The sequence below is a fragment of the Branchiostoma floridae genome, chromosome 13 (genome assembly GCF_000003815.2).
Source record: "Branchiostoma floridae strain S238N-H82 chromosome 13, Bfl_VNyyK, whole genome shotgun sequence".
Lineage (NCBI taxonomy): Eukaryota > Metazoa > Chordata > Leptocardii > Amphioxiformes > Branchiostomatidae > Branchiostoma > Branchiostoma floridae.
Window position 1 is genome coordinate 17,703,368 of NC_049991.1, and position 21,082 is coordinate 17,724,449.

The 21,082-nt window shown below is 43.1% G+C and overlaps 3 protein-coding genes across 3 annotated transcripts; 1 reads left to right on the top strand and 2 right to left on the bottom strand.

Moving 5' to 3' along the window:
* The first annotated feature begins 1,827 nt into the window (after positions 1 to 1,827).
* Positions 1,828 to 3,686, top strand: LOC118429734 (serine/threonine-protein kinase atg1-like). Its single transcript, XM_035840356.1, has 2 exons — positions 1,828 to 1,922; positions 3,238 to 3,686. Exons 1-2 carry the CDS (start codon positions 1,873 to 1,875, stop codon positions 3,569 to 3,571), a joined length of 384 nt encoding a protein of 127 aa, XP_035696249.1. The 5' UTR covers positions 1,828 to 1,872; the 3' UTR covers positions 3,572 to 3,686.
* Positions 3,687 to 13,480: 9,794 nt separating this feature from the next.
* On the bottom strand, positions 13,481 to 16,135 carry LOC118429732 (tumor necrosis factor ligand superfamily member 10-like). The gene is made up of 3 exons (XM_035840354.1): positions 15,786 to 16,135; positions 14,537 to 14,684; positions 13,481 to 13,929 (listed from the first exon to the last, which is right to left on the bottom strand). The coding sequence occupies exons 1-3, from the start codon at positions 16,056 to 16,058 to the stop codon at positions 13,505 to 13,507; spliced, it is 846 nt and encodes a 281-aa protein (XP_035696247.1). The 5' UTR covers positions 16,059 to 16,135; the 3' UTR covers positions 13,481 to 13,504.
* A 312-nt stretch (positions 16,136 to 16,447) lies between these two features.
* On the bottom strand, positions 16,448 to 18,345 carry LOC118429733 (tumor necrosis factor ligand superfamily member 10-like). The gene is made up of 2 exons (XM_035840355.1): positions 18,196 to 18,345; positions 16,448 to 17,225 (listed from the first exon to the last, which is right to left on the bottom strand). Exons 1-2 carry the CDS (start codon positions 18,321 to 18,323, stop codon positions 16,943 to 16,945), a joined length of 411 nt encoding a protein of 136 aa, XP_035696248.1. The 5' UTR covers positions 18,324 to 18,345; the 3' UTR covers positions 16,448 to 16,942.
* Between the last annotated feature and the right edge of the window lie 2,737 nt (positions 18,346 to 21,082).

Consider the following 21,082-nt stretch of genomic DNA (forward strand, 5'->3'; position numbering starts at 1 on the left):
CATATGTATTGTAAAGGGCAGAAAAATCTCGCGAGTAATGTAAGCTCTCGGGGTAGGCAGGTCGTGAACATGGTTTTGCGTTGTTTCGCCACTTTTCTACCAAGCTACTCAAGAATGAAAATGAGCAGAAGACTTTAATATAACTGAAAGTATGTTCCAGATGAAGCTGAGTTGATATAGATCAGTCAAGAAATGTCTTGATTTCCATTCTCTTGCCTGTTGACGCCTGGAAATCGTTTTGATAAAGAGAAACGTTTGTTCCAGTCGACCGAACCAGCGCCCTAACCTGCTACAGCTGTAATGCCATATACGAGAGCTCCAATTCCAGTGACTTCAGCGCCTGCCTACGGGACCCCACCTCCGCCAGAAACCAGACATGTCTGCCGTCAGAAGACATCTGTCAGGTGAATCCACACGTGTCTGAGATAAGCGAAATAATCTCCAAGCAGATAATACAATGGCATAAGATAGTACCAAACTGGCCAAGGAGTGTAGCCAGCCAAAAGGTGTCCATTTGCCATGTAGCGGTACCGAAACACAATCCTAAGCCGGCTTCACTCCTCTGCCATCTTTTGATACTATTTTATGCTACCGTAGGATTTGCTTGGAGATTAAAGTGAAAGTACGTTTTCTACCTGTGGACAGGTGTATAAGGTATGCGTTCACTCATGCGTGTTGATACACCTGTGGTTGCGATTAGCTTTCAAAACAACAAAGTGTAACAGTACATACATTATTCGTTCAATATCTTATTTGTGCATTCAAGAAACCGTCTTTACAAAGTACACTATACACCGAAAATCCGTACCTAAATTTGTGACCAAAGAGGACCATAAAAATGGTGCGTGTGAAATGTGTTGAGATTGTCGTAGATTCATTATGGATTGTCATCCTGAAAGGAGCCGTTCATGTTGTTTTTCGATGATATATTGTAAGGAGTTTCCTAAAAAAAATACAAAATACCTTACAACACGTCAAATAGACTAGATTTTCCCGCTAATTCGTTTTTTCAAGATTGGAAAAGTATCTGATTTTGCAGAGGTAAGAGTCATTTTAGATATCTTTAAAACAGCTAGGTCGCATCTACGTCAGGGGGAACAGTAGAAAACAACAAAGTGGCCTAAAACAACAGTTCCTGGGTATTGACTATTAACCGCGGAACGGCGCTGCGGTTCGTCACTGTTGATTCGCTACTTCTCATCAAAGAGAAGAAAAACAGCCCCATTCGGGAACTTTTGTTGACCCTAGCGAAATAGAACAAAACAGCAAAGCCTCCCCCTTTTTGGCCAAAAGCTAGTCTTGAACAGTGATGCACAAAATAAACTCTGTGTTTCTAAAAAGGCATATGGCCATGGCAACTTCTATATAGAAATAACAAGGCTATAGGCGTATAGTGAGGCTTTTTGCTCCTTTTCCCCCCTGAATGTCAAACCTTGCACCATTGTTTTGCATACAAGTATGATTGACATACGCGTTTAACACCAATAGAAAACGTATTTACAAGCACAGGCCAAGAACAGTGATGCATATGAAGACTATCGGGTATGTACATAGCCTTCATACCAGGCTGTTTAGGTCTTTTTTTCGTCTTTTTCTGCCTCATAATACACTTTTGCTGCCCTCTTCTTTTTGTACTAGACCGGCAGTACAAGCGACCCAGTACAAAAGTACCAAAAGAAAGGACGGCAAAAGTGTACTATAAGATTAAAAAAAAGATAAAAAAGGCCCAGAGAGCCTGCTATGGAGGCTAGCATGTACATCTGGTTAGGTATCACATTGATAAGTTAGATATACCTTTACTTTTTCTTTACGTCTGGCTTTTTTTCAGTCCTTGCTGATTGAGCTAAGCTGGCTAAGACTCATCGAGAGAAGATGTGCGAACTCCACACTCTGCGAAACGATACAGAATTCCTCGAGCACGAGTAGGTATCTCAGTTCCTAGCACTGGTCTTGTATTCCGTTTTGATATTTTCACCAGCAAGTAGACCTCCAAAAAACCTAAACCTAAAATCACAGAACCCATTAATCATTAAAGACGTGGGACTTTTCTTCAGCCACTGCCTCCAAAGAAGAAGTCAAACCTCTCAGTAAAGAATTTAGAGTCATGCATATAAATAGCTGTATAGAATTGACACGTGTTGCTTTTTACCGTTTGTGCCCTTGCAATTAGCCTACGGGCATGGATTTGCAAATAAAGAAATTAGAATTGAAAATTAATTTAAATCGTGGCGTCGTGTGTGATGTAACTGTGGGACCGTGTAGCGCAGTGGCAGTTTCTTCGGCCCGTGACCGAGAGGTTGCGGGTTCGAATCCGCCTGCTGTGTTACCGATCTTGTGCCCTTGGGAAAGGCACTTTACACGACTTTCCTCACTTCACTCAAGTGAAAATGAGTACCCAGCTTCGGCTCGGGCCGTCCTTCGGATAGGACGTTAAATGGAAGCCCCGTGTTTGGGGAGAGCAACACCCCAAGCACGGTAAAGAACCCGCCACATGTGCGACATCCACCCGAGCGGATCAAACCATTCCGGCCAAATATAGGGGTAGGGAATCTCCCGAGCAGCCCTCGTAACCCCTGCTTCGCCTATTGGGTCAGTTAGTCCTCACTCATAGTGAGCAATTGGGCTGGTCTCAATCATGATGTTTCTGACCTAGCGAAGAGATTCTGTTAAAGTTCCAATCATGTAACCCGTAACCTTGAGTGGCTTTCATGGCCTTGTTACGTGGTGACCATTGAGTAAAAAAAAAAAAAAACTGGTAGAGCGTTCGGCTCAGGAGTCAGAGGTCCCGAGTTCGATACCCCTCGTGGCTCCGACGTTGTGCCTTTGGGAAAGGCACTTCACGCGGCCTTCCTCACTTCACTCAAGTATAAATGGGTACCTGACTTCGGTCGGGAAGGTAAAAGAAAAAGACTTTACCTTCTGTCAGCACGTAGTACTGTGTAAGATAACAAATCACTTCACCAATATGATACAGTCTGAAATTGGGCAACTCCTATTATGTAAATATGGAGTTTCTTTTATGATTTGCTTTAATTGCAACATACCAAGACGAAATAAATGTAGCAAAGAGTGTTACTATGGTAAAATAAACTGCGTATGACAGAGATATAATAAACAGGAAAAACATGTAGACAGGAAAGAGATCTTTTTATCAACTTTTACAGCTGAGGTACTGTAGATAAGAAAATGTAATGTTTCATGTTTAAATCCTTGTTTTGTTATTCTTGCCAATTGCAGCTGGCTCACAGTGTTGCGCACAGGATCTCTGCAACGACGGGTTGGTACCTACAACCCTTGCCCCAACCACTACAACCAGGCCAACCACGGTTGTAACAACAATAACAACAACTGTACCAACACCGACACCAACCACCGTCACAACGACCACAACAAACCCAACAACAAACGCTCCGACAGACGACAGATATGTTATTTACATCGTGGTGATAGGCGTCCTGGCTGGCCTTCTTGTCATCGTGACGATCGTCGCTGTTTGCTTCTGTGTGAAGTACAGGAAAACTGTCAACAAACCAAACCCTGTAATACAGGTGCGGGAGTACGAACCGGCTAATAACAACCAAAATATTGACACGAGCTTCTCAGACATCAAGAGCACGAAGTTTGATTACGCATATCGTCCTTACATGCCGTAGCTGAACGTGAGGAAATAGAACATTGGTTGGTAAAGTTATGTCCGATGAAAATAGATTAAATCTAGAATACAACAACTCGCTACCTTAAGTTTGTACATAACAAAAAGCATTTTGAGATGACATCGTTGGTCAAAAATCTAATATAGCGAAAAAGAATATATTAATTAATGCATCAGAGAACATCATGAAAGAAATTAGACAAGTGGAGTGGACTACTGTAAGTCTGGGTAACCGGTCCAACGTCATGATCATGTAAACAGTTTCAAGACAGTCAAGTCAAAAGAGCACACAGTTCGCCTCTACCAGGCTCCATAGGTCGCTGGGAAAGTAGTAGAATTGGCTAAATAAGACAAAATGTCAGAAAACACGCCAGAGGAGCTAGATGGTTGAGGAGTACAGTTTGCGACCTGTGGAGGCTACACACTGTACTAGTGCGCTCACATTCACAGTTCTGGTTATCTCGCATTTAGTTCGCCGTTGTTTTGTTATGCAAAGCTCAATGTAAATAATACATTCCTTTCTAAAAGGCATGGATGTGAGAAGACTAAATTTTATGGAGGACATCGTTATTACATGCTTGCTGTGCACATATGAGTATTACCGACCAAGGCCTTGATGTGGAATTCTGTCGTAATTGGGTTATTTCCCATGTACAAACTTATTTTGTTTAACTGTATGTAGCTGACATGCGTTGTGGTATTGTTATATAAAGTATCCTCTCATACAGCCTGAGTTCTGTTTTAAGGCACTTTACCACTTCCTATAAGTGTAACTACAGCAGAAGCCAGTTAATTGCACAACGGATTATCGCATACTTCTGTTAATTGCACGGAATCCCCAAATACCCTGATGGTGCGGTGCAGCTGGATAACTTCGCTTTGTTGCACCACGCGGATAATTTCACGGCTTATGCTGGCAAATGGGGTGTGCAATTAAACGGCTACTACTGTATAAGCATATCTGAATACATTAATGTATATCTTTAGATATGACAACTCTCACAATACAAAAATATGTAAAATTAAAAGATATAAGATTAGAAGCTTGACCTCTGACCTCCACTCCATCTTTGACGTTTTCGGTTTGACCTTGGAACGTTGTTTACGACTTTGAAATTAAGGAGATTTTATCTGATGAAAGCTCCTTGGTGAAATGGACACTGATTTTGGTTTGACGCCTAGGTTTTCATGTGATCTACTGTATGTTGTCCACTGGTGTCTGACTGAATGTAACACATTGTCTGTATTGTCTACCCACCCGTTTTGAGATGAATAAATAGATATATGAATAAATAAATCTCAATCTTCCATTTGCTAAACAGCTATGGCTCCGACTAAATGTACACGAAGAAAAGAAGGTCAAACACAAATTCAGGTCCACAACATATGATTTATTTTCATCTTTTTAGTCGTGAAATCAGTTCATTGAGCCTATACATAGTAGAAATGATCTAATACATAACATGAATATTCCATTGCCCTTATGATACATGTTTATCTCGAGTCGGTCAGCAATAAGGCTTTTTTTTTACAAAACATACATGCAGAAACACAGTGTTCAAGTGGGTTGAGCTTATATAACCAGCAATACTGGACAGAATGTACAACACAAGGTAGAATATGCGCAAAACTAGTATAATGTTACATCCAAGAATGGATTCAGTCAATCAAGCTACTGCTGATATTGTTCATGTGTTTAAAATGTAAACTATGGTAAAATTTATATGATACTACTAAAGACATAAAACTCTTATTATGGAAAACAATTAAATCGTTAAAGTCAATAAATAAATAGATGAATTATGAAAAAACTATAGCACAATAAGATCAATCTGAGTTATCTTTTTTTGCAAATACTTATCGTATATATCTTTCTATATTTCTCATGCATTTTGATAAACTGACTATAACTGAACCCTAACAATCCTACATTTTCTTCATAACCAAGAAGCGAGAAGAAGGACAGTACATCCTGAGGAGCTCAATAAGTATATACACAATGTCTTGCAGTGCATTAAGTATTTCAAACTCCAAACACGAGTCACCAGTTCAATGGGGGTTTGCTCTTAGCTTGCGAATTATGTTCATATGTCAACCAAAAGGAGGATTGCTAAATCTGCCTGTGGTCAGAAGACCATGAACTGTGATATGTCAGAGCCTCAGTATAACAAGAATAAATCTCCTGTGGACAAATGTAGACTAAAGTACGCCAGCTGGTCTTGTAGGCGAACGTTCGAATTTCCTGCTACCGTCTTCTGACAAGTTTTAAATCGCGAATGTCAGCAGATAGACAACAGATCTTCACAAGTTCAATGACGTAGCCACGACCTAAGCCTGGCCTACTAGTATATGTCGTGGTATCAAGCAGTCTTTAATGATGCCATGTTTAGTCCCCTTGTGTCCACTCTTGACAGAAGTACCAAATATATAGTGCAAACTGGTCATCAGTTGAGAAATATGACTCATCCCAACCGCAGGTGCCAGATGCAGCGAAATCTGACAATGTCATGAGCACATATGGTGTATTCACTGGTTATGTCAACCGTCGTTTTCTTGTATGTTTGCATAGTACATTGAAAATGTTTTAACTGGAAAGTTTGGAGCTGGTAGGTTTTCTGTGTCGCAGACCAAGGCACACACGTCACTGTCTTCCACAAGTGTGTTAATGGCTTTAAGGGGTGTGGTCGCTTTGGATTATATTTCCAGACCAGATTTTCCGGAGGCGATTTTGTTATTCACAATAGATCAGCTCACACCAGTGATTATTGAGCGCCCCGGGTCGGACGAAAGTTAAACTGCACATTTGATATCACCATAAGCGTCTGTACTGCTGTGGTTTGCCCTCAATATGACGTCATTTTACCCTTTTCTCTCCGACAGTTCGAGGCCTAACAGTCAAGATCTTTTTGAAGATCTTTACTAACATCGCTCAACGAATGTAAGTTTGTTCCCCATTGAACTGGCCACTGCATGCCAATCTACTACTTTTACTTTTACCAAGCAATAGAATTTGATTAGAAATTCTAAACATTAGAACGCGGGTGCGTGTCCATAAAAGTTACAAACAACATTTGACGCAACAACATAAGATAAAACTTAGTTCAAATTCATTAAAACTCTTTTGTGACTTGTGTCATACTTCGTTTTTTAATGTAGTTTCTAGTTCTTGCACAAGCTCTGAGCATGGTAAGCCCATCAGACCAACAGTCTATAATCGCTACCCCCATAAATAAAGTACACTTGCAGACACTAAAATATTGCTGAAAGACTATCCCATTTTACCCCACATGTCTGATACCCAATCCAGCCCACCCTCCCTCCAGAGAAAATAAAAACAGATTCTTCAAGTAAAATTAGATACTGTCGCATTTTGCCCAGCTTGTCCGTTACTCAACCCATCCAATCTCCCCTCCAGAAGAAGAAAAACAAAATTGTTCCGATGAAATGAACGTTTTTCTTCCTTCAGGAGGGTCAAATAAGGCTACTCAAGCCTTCAGGAGGGTCAAATAGTCCAGTGACCATTGGAAGATCTGACCCGCGAGTGGGCACGAGCACGTGTGGTTAATAAAGAAATATAACGTTAGCCTCAGTTCGTAATTGAATGAGGTGGCAGGAAAGCAGGGCAATGCTGCCGGACTGTTTAAATTTGAAAAAGCCACACCGGTCGCTTCATAGTGCATTGAGTTTTCTACACTATGTTTTTCATCCTGGCAGCCAGCCAGCTAGTACACCACTGCGGTACCAAATGTCTTATTGCAATAGGACAGAATATATATGATATACTTCAACTTTTTAGTTGCAGCAGTAAACAATGTTGCAAAATATCTGTACCAAAATTTCTGTTACCAATTCCTGTTAGAACGAAATGGAGCTGTAATTTCTGTCGGCAACTTTTAATTAGTAAGAATAGAATGCAGTATTTTAGAAATCAGAGGTCCACGACCTCATACCTTTGCCAAATGAGGGCGTATTTATAAGACGTATCATTGATAAATGTACATACAATCATCATTTGCATAAATGCATTAGTTAATGATCTACTCAAATAACACTGGTTTTTCGGATCATGAAAGCTGTATTGTAGCAAAAGGAGGATGCTTATTGTAGCATTTTAATCACTTATGCAAATGAGGATCTTTGCATGATTCAAAGTCCAAAGAGCTTCACCTTTATTTTAATCAACGATCACTTAAATTAATTGACGTTAAAGAACGTACCTTTCGTTGGTAAAACAAATGGCACATGATGCAAATAAGCTTCTGATTATTTAGCATGTATAGTTTTCCCTCACATTTATGAGGATCTGTCAAACCCTTTTTGGATTATTCTCTTTCAAAGTCGCAAGCAAAACAAGCAAAATTGGCTCCAGCAGTTTAAAAAAAAAAGTTCTAACGTTAAGTGTAGGTAAAACAGTAATTTCTGTACCCTGAAATGGAAAAGTAAATGGTTAGAGAATTCAGGTGATAGGAAGCATGGTGGTGGGTTGCTACGGTTTGTCGCCGGTTCCCTCTCCTGAAGAGATCTCCCATGGCCAGTAGGTGTTAGGTATTGTGAGGGGGAAAGACTCACCCTGTGGTGTATTACTGGGTCACTCACCAGGGATCGCCCATGGCCAGTAGGTGTTAGGTAGTGTGAGGGGGAAAGACTCACCCTGTGGTGTATTACTGGGTCCCTCACCAGGGACCGCCCATGGCCAGTAGGTGTTTGGTAGTGTGAGGGGGAAAGACTCACCCTGTGGTGTATTACTGGGTCCCTCACCAGGGATCGCCCATGGCCAGTAGGTGTTAGGTAGTGTGAGTGGGAAAGACTCACCTTGTGGTGTATTACTGGGTCCCTCCCCAATCTCCCATGGCCAGTAGGTGTTAGGCAGTGTGGAAAGGGACGAGCGCCATGGTGTGTTACTAGGTCCCTCCCCAATCTCCCATGGCCAGTAGGTGTTAGGTGGTGTGACCAGGGGGAGGGACGCACGCCGTGGTGTGTTACGGGTTCCCTCCCCTGCAGATATCTCCCATGGCCAGTAGGTGTTAGGCAATGTGAGGGGGAGAGAGACACGTCGTGGTGTGTTACGAGCTCTCTCTCCTGTAGAGATCTCCCATGGCCAGTAGGTGTTAGGCAGTGTGGAAAGGGAGGAGCGCCGTGGTGTGTTACGCGCACCCTGCCCTGTCACCTCCCATGGCCAGTAGGTGTTAGGCAGTGTGGAAAGGGACGAGCGCCGTGGTGTGTTACTGGGTCCGTCCCCAATCTCCCATGGCCAGTAGGTGTTAGGCAGTGTGGCAAGGGACGAGCGCCGTGGTGTGTTACGGGTTCCCTCCCCTGCAGAGATCTCCCATGGCCAGTAGGTGTTAGGCAGTGTGGAAAGGGACGAGCGCCGTGGTGTGTTACTAGGTCCATCCCCAATCTCCCATGGCCAGTAGGTGTTAGGTGGTGTGACCAGGGGGAGGGACGCACGTCGTGGTGTGTTACGAGTTCTCTCTCCTGTAGAGATCTCCCATGGCCAGTAGGTGTTAGGCAGTGTGGAAAGGGACGAGCGCCGTGGTGTGTTTCTAGGTCCCTCCCCAATCTCCCATGGCCAGTAGGTGTCAGGTGGTGTGACCAGGGGGAGAGAGACACGTCGTGGTGTGTTACGAGTTCTCTCTCCTGTAGAGATCTCCCATGGCCAGTAGGTGTTAGGCAGTGTGGAAAGGGACGAGCGCCGTGGTGTGTTACTGGGTCCGTCTCCAATCTCCCATGGCCAGTAAGTGTTAGGCAGTTTGGCAAGGGACGAGCGCCGTGGTATGTTACGCGCACCCTGCCCTGTCATCTCCCATGGCCAGTACGTGTTGGGCAGTGTGACGAGGGGGAGGGACGCACGCCGTGGAGTGATACGGGTTCCATCTCCGGAGATCTCCCAAGGCCAGTAAGTGTTAGGCAGTGTGGCAAGGGACGAGCGCCGTGGTATGTGATGCTCTGCAGCATCAGCATAGAAAGGCATGGGCCCGCTCTCGTCATCCGGGATCTCGCTGTAGGTATGCCGAGGGGCCGACAGAGGGCGCTGTGCAGCGGTGTTGCGATCTGCAGTCTCCCAGGATATGCGCGGGAGAGCAGGCAGGGGGCGCTGTGCAGCTGCTATGCGATCTGGGATCAGACTGTAAGTGGGTTCAATGGACATGAGAACAGCCGGCAATGACCTGCAGGATGTCGCATCGTCTGGTGCGCCCTTGCGTGTGCATGATACTGCAGGGAGAGACGAAGACCGCACCAAGTCGGAGATGTCGTCATCTGGAATCTCCCAGTATGTGTGGGGCAGACCAGGCAAAGGCCTGTGGGCAGCAGCTATATCATCTGGGATCCCGCTGTAAGCAGGTTCGATGGAATGCAGAACAGCGGGCAATGACCTACAGGAGGCTGCGTCATCCGACGCCATCTTGCTTGAGCATGCAGGGAGGGAAGCCGACCTCAGCAAGCCGGGGAAGGCAACGCCAGGTGGGATGGTCCAGACGTGCGCATCGTCGCTCTCATCCTCGGTGTTTAGCCCTGGTGAGCTTGACATCCATGCCAACACAGCAAGGGACGAAACGACCAGACTGAGCACAGCCGAGACGACGACTGGGATGACAACATGATCTGTTGCTGGAGGCATCTCTGATCCAGTTGTGGTACTCATCCGCAGTGTGGAGTTGTCTCCCGGTTCTGAGGATGTGTAATGTGTCAGTCTGCTGGACTCAGTATCTGTTCTGTAAGGGGTTGGTGTTGTGTGTGTGTGCCCCTGGACCTGTGGAGCGGTGAAGAACAACTCAGTGTGTTCATCTTTGGTGAGCAGAATGCAGGTGATGTTTTGTGTATTGTCGCGGAAGGTGTTTGTGGGGGTGGCATGCCTTTGGTTGTATCCAGGTTCATAAGTGGTGAGTGTGGTCGTGTCTTTTGTCTGAGAAAATGACATGGCAACACCTTCAAAGCTTGCATTGCCTTCGGTCATTGAAGCCAGTCGGAAGATTGAGCTTCCCACCGGACCCACTGTAATGCCGCTAGCGTATTCCCAAACCTCCATGCATTGCTCAAGTGTGTTGGGGACCAGTTTGTCAGCCTGAGAGCCGTCAGTAGCCAAGACAACTACGGGAGCCTGGATAGAAATCATTCTAAGAGATCTATCGAAAACTCCGCATGAATTGCCAGGGGTGACTCCCACCATGTTTAAAGGCACGTTATTTGATGAAGCAAACATCCACCCAAACGAGAAGCCATAAGCATTGTGCCTGACACAGAAGATGAGCTTGGGCACCCAAACGACCATTGTTACTGACCCTCTGTAAACATTGGTTACCTGATATAGGCTCCACATCATTCCATGAGGCCTGGCATCATGGACAGATGACAACACGTCACTGCTGATGCTAAGCCTTGCCAGTGAACTCTGCCCCAGAAGCACCTCTCCATCCAAACATGACAGACCAGTACTGGTCAGGTCTAACAGGGTCAGCTGCAGGTGTTTGAATGACCCTGGAGATATGCTGTTGATTGCATTGGACCCCAGGAATAAGATCTTTATACCTTTCAGCCGAAAGAGCCAGGCAGGATCCACAACTTGCAGCAGGTTGTTTTCCAGATCCAAGAGATACAGATGTGTCAGGCGCACGAATGCACCTGGCTCTATCTGCTTGATGTTGTTGTTGGACAATACCAGCTGAAAGAGCTTCTCCAAGCCAGTGGACCAGGCACGCTTCACGCTTGTCAATCTGTTAGAATCTAAGGACAGCTTGAAGAGAATGGAAAACCCAGCGAAGGTGTTGTTCTCCACATCGGTGATCTCTGCATCTATCAAAGCCAAACTGCGGACCACGGAGTGCTCGAGCGGTGCCAGGCTCTCAGCCGACAGGACATGGAATGGGTATCCTCTTACTGCAACACCTTCCGCCTTGGCAAGAAAAGGGAAAGGCCCCCCTGAGGCGACACTCTCATTCTGGACCTTACACATGGCACATGCGTATTTCCAAGACACTGTAGTGGCCATCATTCCCGAATGTGCTTTGACAGGCACACACTCTTGCCATCCACCTGCCTTACAAGAAGGAAAACCCGGGCCACTGGAAGCTGCACAGGCAGCTGGCAAGAGAATCAAGCACAACATGGCTGCGATCGGCTTCACACCACCGCTCACATACATTCCGTCTATCCGTATCGAAACCTTTCAGCCCAAAAACTATTCGTCACTTACCTGCCGTTTATCTGCTTAGTCAGCAAATCTGCCAGCATCAGTGACGAGCTATCGATCAGACGAGCGCTTCTTTCCTGCGTTTTTACGATGATTCTCGGTACTAAACAGGCTTTTTCCACCGCCGGCTGCGGTGCGTCCGTACGTACACTATCTATTTCCCAGACTAATAAAATCTTATCCAGACTAATAAAATTTTATTATTACTATGTTTTATGCATATATAGTACTAGGAAGGATGCGATTGGCGTATTAGGGGTTGTTATTGAGTTGCGCAGAACCATGCTCCTTGCTGTACTTCATTAAATGTTATGTTTATTTTTTATGCATTTACGTCATTGGGAGGGAATTCGGAATACGATTGACGTATTAAGGGTTGTTCTTTAAGACGAGTTGCGCAGAATCATGCCTTCCGATATTCAGACTAATCTCTTGATGTAGCTTATGACTAGTCAAGTAAGAACTGTCCTTGAAATGTGTCCTTGATGGAACCATACGATTGTTACAGTACGTTTGTCTTTGTTTTGAGATTTAGGGTATATTTTCGGGAAGCGACAGGTTAATTTTTATAGATGCAATAATTTTTGTTTAAATGTGATTTACGTTTTTTAAACATATGGGCTGACATATTCCTGACTATGAATGGTTGTCACATCAATGCTAATATGACATTCGTTTAAATCTGTCATACAGTGCGGGAAAATTCAAACCCTGAGTAGCCGTCATTGATACTTCTTATGATAGATCACATTGCTTTATTATTGGGGATGAGTTTCACTTTAGAATGGAATGATCTAGATACGCTATTTTGCGTGATGAGCTATTCACGTTTCTAGAATCCAGTACAGCAGATTTCACGAAATTCGATGCTACAGACAGATTTGTATATATCTTTAGGTGCCACAACTCCCATAATATAAAGATAGGCAAATATATAAAAGACTGATTAGTTATTAGAAAGAATACCGAAACTCATGGTTAGCCTTACTCGATTTTTTTCAACGCTATATCAAAGACTTGTTTTAGCCCTTATTGTCATGTTGTTTAGGATGTTAAGTTTTCTTGTATACATCTATTTTGTACTTTGTGTGATAGTCGTTGCCATACGTTGTACCATCTACAATAATTTGTCGTGCAATAAAGTTCTTTCTTTCTATATCTTGTTAAATGGCCATCACCTAGCTCGGTGCCTCACTAGACGAGTGAGGAAGCGGCGATCCTGATATGTCTCGTTGTCTGACATGTAACACGCAGAAATATTAATAATTCTATTTACCGAACAATATATTTCAACAATATATATACATACGTAGTCTCATTGCAAGCATCGAAACCCTTCTTGTAGCGATTGCATTTTTTATTGAAAATCTCTCAAAATGTATGTTAAATCGTTTATAATCCATTTACATAGTAAATTGGCAATCGTAACGCTGGCAGTAAAGCTGGCAACTTATGATAACTTCATAACAAGAAATAATATGTACAATTCAGTTTTTAAAGCGGACTCAAAAATAACATTTCCGAATCTTATCATATTGATTTTTTACAACAAAAATGTCTGTCATGAACTGTCATGAGATATGTGCATTTGTTGAAGAAAGTAACTTTAGTTTGTCACTGATGACACGAGTCAAATCTATTGTGTGACTTCTTGCAAATTTATTTCATATCATGAAAGCACCAAAGAAACTTGAAGATTCCTCAAAAGAAATCATTTGCGCGTTAGAGACCGAAATCGAAACCTTGTCCCCCTTCTCTAGCCTGAAGACCCCGCCCTGAAACGACGTGTAAAGTCCAAACTCAGTTCTCTTAGACCAACACGTGCTTCTTGAACTTTTCATTATAAGCTGTGGTTCCGGATAAGAAGATTGTTTGAATGTGTAATGAATGAGCTGAAAAATGTTAGCATCCTTGTCTGAATGTTCTTCCGGGTTTTCATTTAGGAACCTGTAGGACAGTTGTGAGTAGATGTAGTACAGTCCATCGACGGGAATTATGAGGTTTCCTCCTCTGTACTTCATTCCGTTAGCCAGGGTGGCCAGGCCCTGTTCGCTCTCCCAGGACCGCAGTTTCACTTCTCCGTGGTGTTCTGTTTTGAAAAGAAAAGAAAAGAAAAGAAAAGAGAAGTTAGTGTAAGAAAAAAAACAGAAGAACAAGTGGCTTTCAAAATCGCTGTTGATCTTGTACAGGCCAAGCACCTTAAGGTTGCTGCTCCGATTGACAAGAAACAGTTAAAAAACGGTACAGCTTTATATAACTACTTTCTTAGCAGTTTTGCTATCTGGGAATGCCTATCCTGCTACGGTATAACATCAGTCATTTTTTGCCTATACAATATTTTCAATTGCACTGTTTGCTTTGAGCAAACATGTACTACAGTAATCGTTCCTTAACAGTCATGCAATCGACCACCGTGATTATTTCAACGTTTCATACTTTGATGTTTCTTATGATACCTAACCTGCAGTAACATTTGTCTTATACATACAATATTGTCAATTGCTCCATGTTCTTTAAGCAAGGATGCACTGAACTAATATTTCAGTCACTCTCCAAGCAGAGGTTCGGCTCCGGCTATTTTGAGTGTTTAGGCGTTTTCGCCGGACTTTCTATATTGTGCCGTTTTCTTCATGTCTGCCGGGCAATGAGCCAAACCTCAGCTTAGAGGGTAGAACAACACAACACGTGGGTCTTACTCCGCAAGTTCTGTCGCGGGTTTCCCGTCAGATGTGCCATGGGTTTCCTGGAGCCGGGGGACCAGCCGGTCTGGATGGGCGGTCCGACCTGGGTGTGGTCGGCTGCGGCTTTCTGGTCTTCTTCTTGCTCCAAAAGCATTCTCACGGCCTGTAAGATGGAGGTGTTGGTTGATTTGCAATGATCACTCAAAGGCGATGATTACTTTTTCAGATCTCTTTCTAATCCTTGTAATTCAACTATAAGAGTGAAAATATCAATTTCTTATCATGAATGTCATACATTTGCCTCAAGATCATTGAAGATTCACCGACTCAAATCAGTTAAAACTTTTTTTTACTCTTTTATTATAACACCCTGTGCATCTCACTTTTGTGACAACTCGTTTCACAATTCAGTTGAATACTTTTGATTCTTCATTCAAATGTTCTTTCAACATCAACTAAGACATGGTAATCAAAAAGATTAAAGATTTTGTGAATTTTGTCAAACTGCCTATCAAACTGTTTGGAGACTGCGCTATGTTTGAGTGCCATAAACTCAACACAAGGCTTACGTAAGCGGACTTTGCTCTCCGTGAAAAAACAACTTGTCGACCGTTGCACCATCACATGACATTAGTGGGCAATAACCATTGTTTATCAACAGACTTAAAACATCAACTGAATTCTTCTGCAGAAATGAGTCACATTTTCCCTTTTGGATTGCTGACTGTATAATGTCCTTTCAAACCGTTGATTTCGTCTCGAATTCTGACAAGCAAACGTAGTACGTAGACATGAAATTATGAACTTTTGACCTTTGTGAAAGTGAAAGAGTTTTAAACTTGTTTTCGTGAAGATTTGACGCTTTATTTGTGACTAATTAAAAGATTTGATGATTTCCATTTTCACCAAGACGAAAAGAACTGTAAATGCCACCCTACTCTTTATCTTGCTCACCTTGTAAACAAAACAGATCTAGACCAAGACTTTATTTACAAATTGACCGGTACTTCCCGGCTCGTGAAAACAACTTTAAATTTTCCTCCCTACCAGACTCTACCGTATACCAGACTGACTACGCTGGCTAGTAGTATTACAGGGAGAATAATTTGCCAGGGGAGTTTTGCTACCAGAGAAGTTGGCCGATCTCTTGAGGGGAAACATGAACCTTAGCGTAGACTGACTCCCCTGGCCAATTTCCCGACTTTTCCCCGGAATTCTACGATCCCCGCATCCCCATAGGAAGGTCAGATGGAGGCTACCCTACCTCATCCACAGTAGCAGTGATGTTCCAGCGGTCACTGCCGTGTCCTGGGAGGTCCAGCTTCTCGTAGGCGCTCCTTAGCTGGTCAATCTGCTGGCCGAAGTAGACCCACATCGTGGCCAGTCCGGCAAGCAGGCCCGCGCAGAAAAACGCCAAGACTGAGCACAACACCACGAGCGTACAGTGGCTGTTACAGGCTTTTCGCTCGTAGATGTCATCGGCTAAAGGAGCGGTGGAACACTCGCTGTCTTGACGCTTAGAACTGCGTGCTGCCATTTTTGCCTTCCTGTCCGTTTTCCGGGGGAGAAATAGGGACCTGCCGGGAGTGAGTACTACCTGTGCCTACGCCTGATGCAATCTGAAGTGTCAGCTTTGTGGGGTGTTGAGCAAATAGAAACTTAGCTACGAGGTTGGCACAGGCAAACTTTGGCCTACCAATCACGCTTGTGACGTGTTTTCGTTGCATAGTGCAATAATGACAACACTGTCAGCAATCGTACCCACAGTTTGACTCCTAAGGTATGAAAAAAGAACAATGGGCATACAAATCAATCACATATAGACCTGTAAGAGCATGTTCGACATGTATGTGTTTAATTTGTCAAAGACTAGTTTATGGTCTGGAACAGAAGATCAACAAAGTGACGTTCGGTAAGCCCTTTAATGACCTTTAAGTAATTCGATACACAGCTAACTTTGTATGGGGTACATTAACAACACGTTCACAAGAATACACAGTTTGTGACATTACAGCTAGTGACAAAGTGAACTTAAAAAAAGAGCTTATTTGCCAAAATCTAACATCTAAGCTGTTTGCAGCCTTCGAAGATTACAAGCGCATGACAAGTCAATGTTACAGCGTCATTCTCTTCGGGTAGACGTTGAGGCAGTTTGAAAAGGTTTTTTGTTCGACAAAATATTTAAAAAATGACAGTTTTCCCTCGAAAAGTGTATGAAAAGCATTAGATGTAGCAATGCACTTAACATGTCAATAATTCATGCCCTTGGCTTATTAAACGATCGTTTTGCCCATAACTCATAATAGTTTACCCTTTACTTTATACTATATACTTTTATTTTTCTTACGCAGTCAATACATACTTAACATATAACAGGTTACCTGACAACATTATTCTAGTAGTTACAACAGGTGACTCTCATCAATACAACATAAATGCACCGAAGAAGCTCGACGTTTCGTCAAAGCAGATGAGAGGGGCGTTCGACACTGAGACCCAGATCTTGTCCCCCTTCTGCAGCTGAAACACCCCGCCTTGAAACGACGTGTACAGCCCGAACTCCACTCTCTTGGACCAGCACGTGCTCTTCGCCGTCTTCATGATCTGCTTGGGTTCAGGGTAAGAGTTCCTCCTGTACGTGTAGTGGATGATCTGGAAGACTCTCTCTTCCTTGCCCGAATCTTCCGGTAGGTCGTTCCTAAACCTGTAGTAGGGGAGGGAGATATTGAAAGTTTACTGGTATTTGCAAGTTCATGACCTGTTTGGGTTTCAAGCAAGAGTTCCTTCTGTACGTGTAGTGGATGATCTGGAAGACTCTCTCCTCCTTGCCCGAATCTTCCGGCAGGTCGTTCCTGAACCTGTAGTAGGGGAGGGAGATATTGAAAGTTTATTTGCAAGTTCATTACATGGTTGGGTTCTGGGTAAGAGTTTCTCCTGTACGTGTAGTGGATGATCTGGAAGACTATCTCCTCCTTGCCCGAATCTTCAGGTAGGTCGTTCCTGAACCTGTAGTGGGAGGGGGTATCATTTACAACTTTTTGATTTATTTATTTGATCTATTTAACTTTTAAAACTTTTAAGAATAAGGATTCTACAATATGGAAAAGGTATATCTAAGCACAAAAATCACAAACGTAGGGCAATCATTGAACATGCATGACAGCATGTGAAACTTTGGAGACGTTTGAAAAGTCAATTTTTTGCTTTTAATTAGTTGATTTTTGATTTGTCCATCTTTGCAAAGGGAATTCTTTGAGAGGCTCTGGTAATCATTCTGCCTTCTTCTGACCTTAAATATTTTGCCCAGGGATGTCAGAGTACCGACTGTAGGGCATTTAATCCCCCCCCCCCTACCCCCACATACACACCTGTAGGGCAGATTGTAGGAGACTAACAACAGAAATCACGCACAGGAGGCTGAAATGGCTTGGCCATGTCATGAGAATGGTTGACGACAGAATTAAAAGAAAAAATTGCCCTAGCTAACTTGCAGACTTGACGGTAAAAGAAAAAGGGAAGACCAAAAACCACATGGAGGAGAACAGTGTCAGATGACCCGGCGTCTATGTGTCTCTCCTGACAGTCAGTACAGTCTGAAGAACAGGACAGACCCAGATGGAAGAAAAGTGGCATTGCCTTATGTCTCACCAGGGACGAAGAGGATAAGTAAGTACCTGTAAGACAGCTGTGAGTAGACGTAGTACAGTCCGTCTGCAGGGATGACCAGGTTCCCCCGGTTGTACTCCATGCCGTTTGCTAAAGTCGCCAGGCCGTGCTCCGTCTCCCAGGTTTTGATCTTCATAACCTCGTTTTCTTCTCCTGTGGGACAGAAAATTGTGAAAAATGTTAGTGTGTGCTTTCATACGCCAGTATCAATGTGGGAAGAACCTTGATTCGTATACAAAGTCGAAACATATACATATACATGTACATGTACAATCTTTTGTATCTGTATCTGTATCGTCGTCGCCGTCTCTCTCTCTCACCCTCTCTCTATATATATATTGGCTTAAGTATCTATCTATCTATCTATATATGTAGAAACATTGGCTTAGTTATCTATATATCTATCTCTTGTGTCACCGGAAGGATGACCTGAACTGAACTGAACTATCTCTACATGTTATATATGAATTAACCGATGTGAGCAACCTTTCATTTGACATCAAACAATTCGTCATACCTAAACTTTGTTTAAAACTTTTTGTTATAAGGTAGATCCGATAGATATCTATTTGAACTGTTTTCTACTGATCTTCTGGAATATGAAGATGCCGCTTCAGTTAATTGACAATACTAATGATATGCACGTACGATTTGGATAGTGGTTGGGTTCGGGGTTCCCTGTAAGGTGAGCCATGGGCCTGTCCCGTCCTCTGGCCCAGGCGCTCGGCAAGGGCGGCCCGACCTCGACATGGTCCCGCTCAGCTAGGTACTTCTGTAGCGCCTGAGGAAGGATATGTTTAAAATAAGGAATTCAATGGTGATAAATGCCAGGTAAGTGACCAGTGTGGCGTTTAATACTGTGGCGTAACTGGTAGAGCGTTCGGCTCGGAATCGAAAGGTGCCGAGTTCGATACCCACTATGCCCCGACGTTTTGCCCTTGGGAAAGGCACTTTACACGACTGACCCTAATTGTGCGCCAAAAATACACTACGGATTTGGTGCAGCCTTAACCAACTCAGCAGTCCGATGTGCAATGGTTCAGTGTGACAGGTCTTTTAATGTAATATAACCAGCTACTGCAGCGCCGCGTGCCGAAGGGCAATCTTACCGACTACTAAAAGTATATGGATAACATGCATTTTCTAATCCAAACTTTCGTGTAGTAACAAGTGTTGCGTTAACTTTGTTTTGGTGAACTTTCTTCAGTCTTATGTGAAAATTACATTTTATATCACTCTTATTTCTTAAGCTGTTTTTGTAGAATCATGACGTTTCATGCCAATACATAACTTCACTTTAAACCAACTGCGCACGCCCAACTTTAATTTGCACTATGTTGTGTCGAACAGTACTGCGTCATTGATGACAAAGAAAATTCCCCGCCAAAAGCAACCTTTGAAACGAACAAGTCTATCTTGTTATAAGTCCGTACGCAGCCTAAACACATATTTTGGGCTGACAAAAATAACAATGATCACTTTAACCTCCTTTTACTTCAAGAAACAAAACACATCTTCATACCAACAAGAGATTTGTCTGGCTTGACCGATAAACTCAGAATTCAAGTAGGGTTCTATCAAAGCCGAAAAGCACCCAATTGTCATCAATGACGGAACTGCCGTGATTTCGCTTGACAGCGCAAATAGAAATTGACTAAAATTCCAAAAGAACTTGTAGTTCAACGACGTTATCAAAATATTCCGTTCACAGCCTCCCTCGTGACCTAAGAAATACAAGACACGTAAATAAACATATCTCCTTCAAAAATTGTATCATAAAATCATTAGGAAACATTCTGCTATGATACTGTACTCTTACCTCATCAACGAGTGCCGAAATATTCTCATTGTTCCTCTCCCATCCTTGCAATTCGTCAACTTTCTCGTAGTCGCGTTTCAGTTTTGCAATTTTCTGACTGAAGGATAACCACGTACAAACTAACCCCACGGCGGCGGCAAGCGAACACACCAGCAACACGACACAGAAGACGGACATACAGACGCTGCTAAGGGCACGAGTCGGCTCCCTGTAGTCGGTTTTGGACATGTCCGGATCTAGCGGGGCGGTGGAACACTCACTGTCCTGGCGGCCCATGCGAGGCATGGTGGCAAGAAACTGTAAACTTTACCAGAACGATAAAGAACAGGGACAACGGTTCTATTGGAACGTGGTTTGAACAACACTGCGTTATAGGAGCATGTTATACATTGTACCATTACGTCACACTTACAGCAATTTCCGGACACGTGACACAGTAAATGTTTGATGGGGAAAAATCAGGTGCTTGTTTGATCAATGTGAGTCACGTGATACTTGCGTGTTTGACCGCAAAATGGGCAAAGTAGACTGTTGTTTCATTGTTGACGAGTCTGGGCTTGAGAGAGAAGATATAAATGATCTACATTATTATATTGGGCACTGAAATATAGTGGCAATCTTTGTGCAACAGTTTATCCTTACCGATTTATTGGTGTTACCGCAGACTACATTAGTTTTCGTGAGATGTCATAATTGACTTCTACTTCAACCTCTAGCTCAATGTAAAGAAAATATTCAGAAACCTGCTAATTGGATCTGAGCTTTATATACTTTTTTTCTTGAGATGTTTTTGACGTTATAGTTTACAGTTTACAAATGGCACACTTTTCAGACAATCTACCGGTAAAACTACTGAATGACAAACTTTTGTATCAACTTGTAAAGGCAAAGTTTTCATATGGAAATGTTTTTTTACATTACATGGGGGTTTGAAAGACTGCAGCTACATTGTCCAATCTCTACATCACACCATTAGTTATGCCTTATCTAATGAAGAAAAGAAAATGCTGTGATACAGTATCATTTATTCTGAATGCAGAAAGATGTACTGTACAAAACCTCTCCCCAGTTGGGTT